Raw genomic sequence first — 10,317 nt, 5'->3', positions numbered from 1 at the left:
TGTTTTGTTGTTGCTCTCTGTGTTTGTCTTCCCCCTCCCATTCCAAGGAGGAGGCCAGGCTTTGTACATTTTTGCTTCTGGGATTTTGATGTGGCAAACAGCAGAAATCGCCCAAGATAACGAGCTCTTCATGTTTACACAAATTAAATTAATGAGATTGTTTGAAGGGCAGGGGAGCCAGAAAGTATTCTTGAGAAGTCTGCAGAGGGGAGATTATTTCAGTTTTGTTGTGGGAAAGAGAGAGGTCTGGGTATCTTACCAGAGAACCTAACAAGAGAGAGAACCTGAGTCCAGACAGAATGGCAATCCTTTGATTAAAGGCTCCCAGTCTTGCTAACCATATCAGTCCCTAAGCATGTCAGGACTTGAAGGGACCTTGAGATCTGGGACATAGGCTTCTCACCCTAATCTGTGGGGGTAGATGACCGATGTCAGGATAGGCTCCTCTTTTGTCTGTATGTTACCTCTCTTTGCCTTAGCTTCCACATATATAAAATGAGGAAATAATAATTCTTACCTCACAGGGTAAAATAAGGTAATTCATGTAAGATGCTTAGTGTGTGTGTTAGTTGCTCAGTTGTGTCCGACCCTTTGTGACCCCATGGACTGTATAGCCTGCCAGGCTCCTCTGTCTATGGGATTTCCCAGGCAAGAACACTAGAGTGGGCTGCTGTTCCCTTCTCCATGGTATCTTCCCGACCCAGGGATTGAACCTGGGTCTCCTGCATTGCAGGCAGATTCTTTACCATCTGAGTCACCAGAGAAGATGCTTAGAGCAATGTTTAATACCACACTATATATCTATATCTATGTCTGTGTCTGTATCTGTCTATATCTCAGGAATCTTTGCTCAATGTTGGAGGCAAAACTGAAAGTGAAACTGCAAGTCGTGTCCGACTCTTTGTGACCCTGTAGACTGTACAGTCCATGGAATTCTCCAGGCCAGAATCCTGGAGTGGGTAGCCTTTCCCTTCTCCAGGGGATCTTCCCAACCCAGGGATTGAATCCAGGTCTCCCGCATTGCAGGTGCATTCTTTACCAGCTGAGCCACAAGAGAAGCTTTGGCAGCAAAAGGGACACCCAATAATGACTGAATATTTTCCCAGAGGCAGGTAGAGTGGGGTCTCAGAAGCAGAATCATTTTATGGTGTAGAGGCTATTAGTTTTCCTGAAGCATCCATTTTCTTCTTCTACAATAACAGAATCCCTGATTTCTTTCCATGGCTACTCCAAAAAAAGATTGCATTTCCCAACCCTCCTTGATGCTAACTGTGGCCACATTCTGGTCATGGGAAATGAAGGATAGTGCTGTATGTAATTTAAGAGAGATGACCTTAAAAAGGAAGTTGGGTATGTCCTTTATTCCTTTCAATCTTAGACTGAGAAGATGAGGCTGCATCTTGGAAGGAGGCAGAAAGCTGGAAGCAGACTGGAGTCCAGTGCAAGGTGGAGCTGTTTTACCAGCCAAATTCATATTTTTTATGTAAAGGAGAAAAATATTTGTCTTATTTAAGTTACTGTTATTTGGGGTCTCTATTTATACCCAACTGGAGCTAAATCCTAACTACCACAAGTAGATTTAAAGAAAATTAACAAATGAGATATTTCTTATTTAAGTTTGTATGTCAAATTCATACCCATTAGGCTTGCAAGCCATGTTATGAGAGCCTTGAGGAACGAGTGATGTGCAGTGGAGAAGGAGCTTATTATGTGACTTGACTGGGTTTTGGAGGATAAATAAGAGTTTGCCAGGCAGAAGTGATAGGGCAATCTTAGCAAAGTGAACAGAATGAAATGGCAGCTGTGTAGAGAGCCTGAGGTGGGAGAATGGTTGAGGAGGGGCAGGAAAGCCTGACTGATACTCTAGTGAATAAAGTTCTGTATGCCCGTGTTGAGATTTTTTTTTAATGTTTTTGCTTGTTTTGTTTGATTTTTATTTTCCAATAGACAATACTTTTTTAAGTCAAGAAAATGATAAGCTCAGAATGATCTTTTAACTGGGTAGTTTGGAAACTATAAAAGAGAGAAAAAGATTGGAGCACCTATAAAGAGGTGATTGGCATAAAGGGAGAGGAATGAAGAAAAAACTGAACTGAAGCCATGGGAATGACAAGGAAGAAGGTTAAAGGGAGAAATAATTTACTCTGGTTATAAGTTTTCATATGTGAACAAAAGCTAAAAGCAGTTTGCCATTCCAAAGTAGACATGTGTGTGTTAGTTGCTTAGTCATGTCCGACTCTGTGACCCCATGGACTGTAGCCCACCAGGCTCCTCTGTCCACGGGATTCTCCATGCAAGAATACTGGAGTGGATAGCCATTTCCTTCTCCAGAGGATCTTCCCGACCCAGGGACTGAACCTGGATCTCCTACTTTGCAGGCAGATTCTTTAGCATCTGAGTCACGAGGGAAGCCTAAGATAGGCATACTCCCTACCCCCACCGCCACTCCCCAGTTTGAAGAATAAGTCATGATTTCTACCCTTAAGGAGCTTGCCCTCTGTGGAAGAGGATAGAATATGCAAATTCAGTTAACAACTCCTTACTCTTTCAGACATTGCCTATGTTTCAGAAAGTCTCAAGAGACGGCTGTTTCTAGTTCCTATGCTTTCTGTCCACAATTTCCTCTGCCTGAAACACCCTTTCCTCTCTTGTTTGGGAATCTCCACCTACTGTTCTTTTAAGAGCCAGCTTAGGGTCCCCAGCTCTGTGACACCTTTCCTGATCTCCTTCCCTCCCCAAGCAATAAGGGGTCCTTTGTGTCAAATCCTTAAACCCTGCACATGGGTCTGTCACAGTCTATTATACTTTATTACTCTTAATGTCTAATATACATGGTGTACATTTTTTGCTATATTTGCTATATGTATATTTCTTTCTACTAGGCTGTGAGCTTCTTGAAGGCAGGAAGCATCTGATTTTTCTTAGTATCCAGTGTATCTGGTGAAGCACTTGATACAGTGCTCCTCTATAGGTACAGAGTAGGTGCTTAGCCAACGGTTGTGGAAAGTAATGTAACTTTGTTCAGTACCCAATACTTTAGCAAAAAGGTTATGACTTGCCCAGATAACTTATACATATATTTTTGGTTCACCAGATTGTGTGTTATTTTGAGTACTATTCTTTAGTCAGAAAACATGATTTTTTTTTGGACCACTGAGTTATTTGTTCTTATTCTTTAGATATAAGTATGATGGTGTTTTATAGGTGATATTTCATTTTTAAAACATTGGGAACACTAATCTTTTAAGCAACAACAAGCAAAGAAATAGCTTTTTACCCAAAGTCACTCATTTTTTTTTTCTGATGTCATACCCTGCAGCCCCACTCTTCAAGTTCTACTAAACAATTAGCAGTTTTCTCAGGACCTGAGGATGCTAAATAAGATAGAAAATTGGAATTACCGATTCATTTCGTCCTTATTAGGGTCCCCTTCTGAGTCTGAAGAAGAAACCCCTGGAAAAATAAAAACAAGTCATGTAATTGTAAAGATAATTTCTTAAACCAGCTCCTAGGCATTTGAAGATTTATGGAAGTTTAGACCTAGAAATAAACTCAGTGATTCCCTGAACTAACACCCATTTTACAGATAAGAAACTATACCCTAAGTAGTTGAAGTGCTTGCTCAGGTCACATGCCTAGTTAGTGACAGAATTCAAATTAACTGGTCCAGGGATTTCCCTGGCAGTCTAGTGGTTAAGATGCTGTGATTCCATTGCAGTTAGGCACCAGTTCAATCCCTGGTCAGGGAACTAAGATCCCACATGCCATGAGATGTGGCCAAAAAATAAAAGAAAAACAAATTAACTGGCCCAAATTCTGTGGGTTCTTTTATATAAAACACCTGCTGACACCTTTAGCTTAACAGAGCAGTGTTTGCAGACATTCCGTATTGTCCATAAATCCTCTTGCCCTTGGCCTACACAGATTAAATAAAAGAAGGGATTACATTAGATTCCAAACATTGTAGGTGTAGGTGGATGCCCTTCCGTCCAGTACTAATATTAACAAGTCACTCTTCATCTTGGGAGATGGGAGTATTTGAAGCTCTGCTGCCAAAAATTTTTAAAAATCAGCAATCGAATCTCAGCACTGCTAGCAGAGCTTTGATCCCTGATTTGTTTCTTAATATAGTGAATTCTAGGAAGATATCACAAAACTAAATCTGGAGGTATTTATGTACTCCAAAAATTTGAGGATGAAAAAATATAACATCTATTTATGTATTATTCGTTTTTAGTGTCATTATTCATATATCTATTCAATAAGTGAAGTGAGGTGAAGTGAAGTTGCTCAGTCGTGTCTGACTCTTTGCGACCCCATGGACTGTAGCCTACCAGGCTCCATCCATGAGATTTTCCAGGCAAGAATACTGGAATGGGTTGCCATTTCCTTCTCCAATCTATTCAATAAAAGTTTATTAAATAACCACTATGTACCTGGTACTACATAAGGTATTAGAGATATAAAGAAGAATGAGACAGTTCTAACCTTAATATCATAAGAATACAATATTTAAGTGCTAAAAGCAAGGCATGCATAAGGTATAATAGATGATAAAAGTACTGAAGAGTGGCTCCCAGGAAAAACACAGAAGATGAGAGGAAACAGGATCAAAAACTTAGGTTGATATATAAGGTACATAAATTGATTCCTCCCTAAAATTAGTCATGTAAGTTTGGTACTGATATTAATGCCTTTCCAAGGCTCCGAGATGGTCTTCCTGCTTCTGTGTTTGACTCCTTTTGGTATATTTTCAGCTGGGAGCCAGAGTGACCCTGTTAAAAACTAAGTCAGATCATATTACAACTCTGCCTGGAATCCTTCAGAGCCTCCTATCTCAGAGGAAAAGCCAGGTCCTTGCAGTGACCCGTGAGGACCTACGTGATCTTCTCACTGCCTCCTCCCACCTCCACCCCATCCTGAACTTCTGACCTGCTCATCTCTGTACCTAAGACATGCACACTCCCTCTTCTGAGCCACTGCGCTGGCTGATTTCACTCCCTAGAGTATTCTTCCTTTGAATATCCCTGTGACTCACTCCCTCACTTCCTTCAGGTCTTCATTTATATGTCATATGGTAAGTTCGGTCTTGTACTGCAATCTGTACACACACGCGCACACACACAGGCATGTGTGCATTCACATACTTCCTATCCCTTCTACTTCCCGTCATAGTGCTCATATATACTGTAAGATAACAGAAAACATAAATTTTTCTCTCTGCCCCTGATTCCTGGCACAGAGCTCCTAAAACCCGTATAATCCCCTAAGTGATGAGCACTTAAGAGCATCTCTTGCTCTAATATTTGTCTTTAACCCTGTCTCTGACTCAGGGCTTCTAAAACTCTAATAAATTCCTAAGTGATGAGAGCACTGGGAGCATCTTCGTTCCAATGAGGTGACTTTGGATGGCTTCTGGATGGGGGCTGGTCACCCAGAAGACCAAGCTGTGATTGTATGTGTGTGTGCTAAGCTGTGTTATGTCCACCTCTCTGTGATCCTGTGGACTGTAACCCAGCAGGTTCGTCTGTCCAAAGGATTCTCCAGGCAAGAATACCAGAGTGGGTTGCCATGACCTCTTCCAGGAGATCTTTCCAACCCAGGGATTGAACCAATGTCTCTTTTATCTTCTGCACTGGCAGACGGGTTCTTTACCATTGGCACCACCTGGAAATCCCTATGGTGATTAGAAGCTTGGAATTTTCAATTCTACCACATCGTACTCCAGAGAAGGGAGGAGGGCCGGAAATGGAGTTAAGAGTTGATCATGCCTGTGTGAGAACACCTCCTTAAAGTCCCAGTAGTGTGGGGTTTGGAGAACTTCCAGGTTGATGAACACAAGCACACTAGGAGGACCGCACATGGCGACTTCCCGGTGGCAGAACCCCTGTGCTCAGGAGCCTCCCACACCTCTCCCTGTGTATCACTTCACCTGGTTGATCACGTGTATCCTTTATCACACCCTATAGTAAACTGGCAAACATAAATAAGTGTTTCCCTGAGTTCTGTGAGCAACTCTAACAAATTAATTGAACCTGAAAAGGGGGTTGTGAGAACCTCCGATTTGTAGCCAAGTCAGACAGATGTTGTGGGTGACCTGGGCACCTACTCCCTGTGATTGGCATCTGAAGTGGGGTAGGAGCAGTCCTGTGGGACTGAGCTCTTAACTTGTTGGATCTGACCTTATCTCCAGGTAGATGGGTCAGAACTGAGTTAAATTGTAGGAAACCAAATTGGTGCCATGAAAAATTGTTTGTTGGTGTGAGAACCATCTCTCTTATCATACACACACACACACACACACACACATTGAATTTGTATTAGAACTATTTCATGTATCTCACATAAGTATATATTTTGTTTATCTCATTTATTTTCTCTCCTATGACAGTGTTATTGCCATCTGTCCATGAACCTGGGGATTTTTGTCTATTTGTCTCACTGCTGTTTTCCTCACTGAAGAGTGTGTGGTAGAGAAAGCCCTTAATAAATATTTATTATGTATGTATTTAACTTATTTATTATAACTATATATCTTATTAGTAAGTACCATGCTCCAAGAGTATTTTGCTTTACCTTCTATGTAAATCTCAGCAGAAGTTGAATCTGTCCCATAGATGTTAGAAGCAAAGCAGGAATAACGTCCAGTGTCCTCTTCAAAGGCTTCAGCAATGGTCAGTGAGTGCAGATTTCCTGCCTGGATGATGTGAATGTCTGGGGAATTTTCAAGCTCCTTGCCTTCACAGTACCACCTGCAAGGAAGAATATCGGCATGATTGAAATGTGAGAAGTAATAACATAAATGGCTCCAGATGTTCCCTAAAAAGAAAATTGCGGCAAACTTGGAGTCAAAACATTAAACGACCCAGTATTATGGTATAATTTGGTTGTAACAATGAGAAGAGCTGGCAGGATTCAAGTCACAGTGACATTATATTCAGGAAATTAGAAAGCAGCTCCTATTAAGAATGATACAACCAAAAGAAGATGAAGAGATTTCGAACACTGCCAACCACGGAGAGCAGGGTCTTTGATGTGGAACTTCACCTACAGCATTCTGTAGTATGCATTCAGTAAGTGCTACTTTAGCTTATTTGGAAGGAATCTAAGGAATATTAAAGGTTTGTGAAGTTAAAGTTGAACACTCATTCCCTACTACAAAATTGCATCAGACCTAGCTAAATGAAAGTTATTTTGATTGGTTACTTGAATCATCAGATAAGGGGGCTGGCTCGTATTTTCCTAGGAGTGACCCAACTCTGGCAAATAACCTAAGTTAAATATATTTCTATATGTTAAGGTATTTTATTGTGATGTATATACTTGAGGTTAGAAATTTTTATTATGAAAGTTTTTCACCAGAAGTTTGCACTACTACTACTACAAGTCGCGTCAGTCGTGTCCGACTCTGTGCGACCCCATGGACTGCAGCCTACCAAGCTTCTTTTTTTTTTTTTTTTTATTTGCTATTTTACAACTTTTAATTCACAACTTTACAATGTCATATTTTCTTGTTTGCTGGTATAACTTTAGTAGTTCAAGAAAGTCCATGGGATTCTCCAGGCAAGAACACTGGAGTGGGTTGCCATTTCCTTCTCCAATGCATGAAAGTCGAAAATGAAAGTGAAGTTGCTCAGTCGTGTCCGACTCTTAGCGACTCCATGGACTGCAGCCTACCAGGCTCCTCCATCCATGGGATTTTCTGGGCAACAGTACTGGAGTGAGGTGCCATTGCTAAGTAATGCATAAAATAATGTTTAAAATGTGAAGGTACATAATAAGAGGAAAAGACATTAAAATCACATGGAGATAGGGGTTTCACTGGTGGCTCAGTGATAATGAATCCACCAGCCAATGCAGGAGACAGGGGTTCCATCCCTGGTCCAGGAAGATCCCACATGCCATTGGGTTATTAAAGTCTGTGTGCCACAACTACTGAGCCTGTGTTCTAGAACCCAGGAGCCCCAACTATTTTGAGCCCACATGCCGCAGCTGCTGAAGTCTGAATGCTCTAAAGCCTGTGCTCTGCAGCAAAAGAAGCCACCAAAATGAGTAGCCTCCACTCACCACAACTAGAGAAAAGCCTCCATAGCAATGAAGATGCAGCACAGTCAAATAATAAATAAACTACATGGAAATATCATTGTTCATGATATTGATTGGCAAAAGCCTGAAAGTTTAACCACTCCCCATACACTGCTAGTAGGAATGCAAAATGGGTTGTATACAACCCCTATGAAAATATGGCAGTGTCTACCAAATTTACAGATTACATTTATCCTTTGACTCAACAGTCCCACTTGTGGAATCTATCATACAGTTACACTTGTTGTTTATTCGCAAAGTCGTATCCAACTCTTTTGTGACCCCATGGACTGTAGCCTGTCAGGCTCCCCTGTCCATGGCATTTCCTGGGCAAGAATACTGAAGTGCGTTTCCATTTCCTTCTCCAGGGCCTCTTCCTGACCCAGGGTTCAAACCTGTGTCTTCTGTATTGGCAGGCCGATTCTTTACCACTGAGCCACCAAAAAAGCCTACAGATACACTTGTATACATACAAAATGACAAATGTGTAGGTTACTTATTTAAATAGCATAAGGTTGGAAACGACCCAAGTGTCTATCACTAGGGGACTGATGAAACTCTGGAACAGCCTCGTAATAGAGCGCTATGCAGCTCTAGAAAGAGAATGGAAAAGATCACTACGTACTCATATGGAAAGAACCTGAAGATACATAGTTAAGAATTTAACAGTAAGGTATGAAATAGTACATGGAGAGGGTTAGCTTTTGTATAAGAATTGTGGGTTGTTATGCATTGAATTATTCCCCCACCGAAAGATATGTTGAAGTCCTAAGTACTTGGGAATATGGCCTTATTTGGAAATAAGGTCTTTGCAGATAAAATCAAGTTATGAAGAAGTTATTAGCATGGCCCTAATCCAATATGAGTGGAGTTCTTCAAGAAGAGAACAACTTCAAGTGAGGACAGTGACATACAGGGAGAATGACATGATAACACAGGTAGAAACTGGAGTGATGCTGCTGCAAGTCAAGGAACGCCAAGGAACGCCGCCACCAGAAGCTAGAAAAGACTAGGAAGGAGTCCACTTGGAATCTCAGATGGAGCACGGCCCTGCTGATGTTTTGATTCCAGACGCCTAGCCTCTAGAGCTGTGAGACAGTACATTTCTGCTGTGAAAGCCATCCAGTTTGTGGTGCTCTGTTACAGTAGCACAAGGATGTCAACCCAGGGGCAAAAAATCAGATATAGCCATGTTGTTTGCATATATATAAAGAAAACTAAAAGAATAAAGTGAAAATCAAAGTGGCTTCCTATTGGGGTGAGGGGAAATAAGATGAATGAAGACAAATGTGAGATGTCTCACTGTACCCCTTTTATAATTGTTTCCATATTTAAGTAATAATTATTAATCAGCATCATCATAAGAAGTAATTGGGGAGGAGGCATTACCATTATTCAATGGCAAGAATGAAGGAGTCCTGGCAATTGCTAATCTTTCTTATAATTTCAGATCTAACCATTCAATGCCTGAACCTTTCCCTCCCACCGTTTGTAAAGCAAGATTCTAAAGCACGTTTAAGAAAACTCACCTATTCAATGACTTCTCAAGAGATAAACTTTCCTCTGCTGTTCAATAAATACATCATATTCACCTCTACATTCAAGCCTCTATTCATGTTTGTCTCTTTCTGAGATTCTCTTCCTCACCTTTCAGCTACTGTAAATATAACCCATCCATTAGTTTGGCTCAGATATCACCTCTTACGCAAAGCACCTTTGACCATCAATTCTCAGTGATTGTTACCTTACCTTTTTTTTTTTGTCACTTTACTTTTTAAAAAAACCTATATTATGTCATGCAAGTCTTGATTATACACTGTCTTTGATTATTCTCAGCCATGAAGTTAAAAGACGCTTACTCCTTGGAAGGAAAGTTATGACCAACCTAGATAGTATATTCAAAAGCAGAGACATTACTTTGCCAACAAAGGTTCGTCTAGTCAAAGCTATGGTTTTTCCTATGGTCATGTATGGATGTGAGAGTTGGACTGTGAAGAAGGCTGAGCACCGAAGAATTGATGCTTTTGAACTGTGGTGTTGGAGAAGACTCTTGAGAGTCCCTTGGACTGCAAGGAGATCCAACCAGTCCATTCTGAAGGGATCAGCCCTGGGATTTCTTTGGAAGGAATGATGCTGAAGCTGAAACTCCAGTACTTTGGCCACCTCATGCGAAGAGTTGACTCATTGGAAAAGACTCTGATGCTGGGGGGGATTGGGGGCAGGAGGAGAAGG

General features: G+C 41.1%; 1 protein-coding gene across 3 annotated transcripts in view; it reads right to left on the bottom strand.

The window, feature by feature from the left end:
- Positions 1-10,317, bottom strand: part of MYPN (myopalladin) — a 107,108-nt gene that overhangs the window by 51,524 nt on the left and 45,267 nt on the right. For all 3 annotated transcript variants that reach the window (XM_010852158.1, XM_010852157.1, XM_010852156.1), the window contains 2 exons: positions 6,577-6,752; positions 3,402-3,453 (listed from right to left, as the gene is read on the bottom strand). In XM_010852158.1, the coding sequence (XP_010850460.1) occupies positions 3,402-3,453; positions 6,577-6,752 (228 nt within the window). The remainder of the gene's footprint in view (positions 1-3,401; positions 3,454-6,576; positions 6,753-10,317) is intronic.

This window comes from Bison bison, unplaced genomic scaffold, assembly GCF_000754665.1.
Source record: "Bison bison bison isolate TAMUID 2011002044 unplaced genomic scaffold, Bison_UMD1.0 scf7180017864309, whole genome shotgun sequence".
NCBI lineage: Eukaryota > Metazoa > Chordata > Mammalia > Artiodactyla > Bovidae > Bison > Bison bison.
The sequence above is the reverse complement of the archived record's forward strand: the minus strand, read 5'-3'. Positions and strand labels throughout refer to the sequence as shown.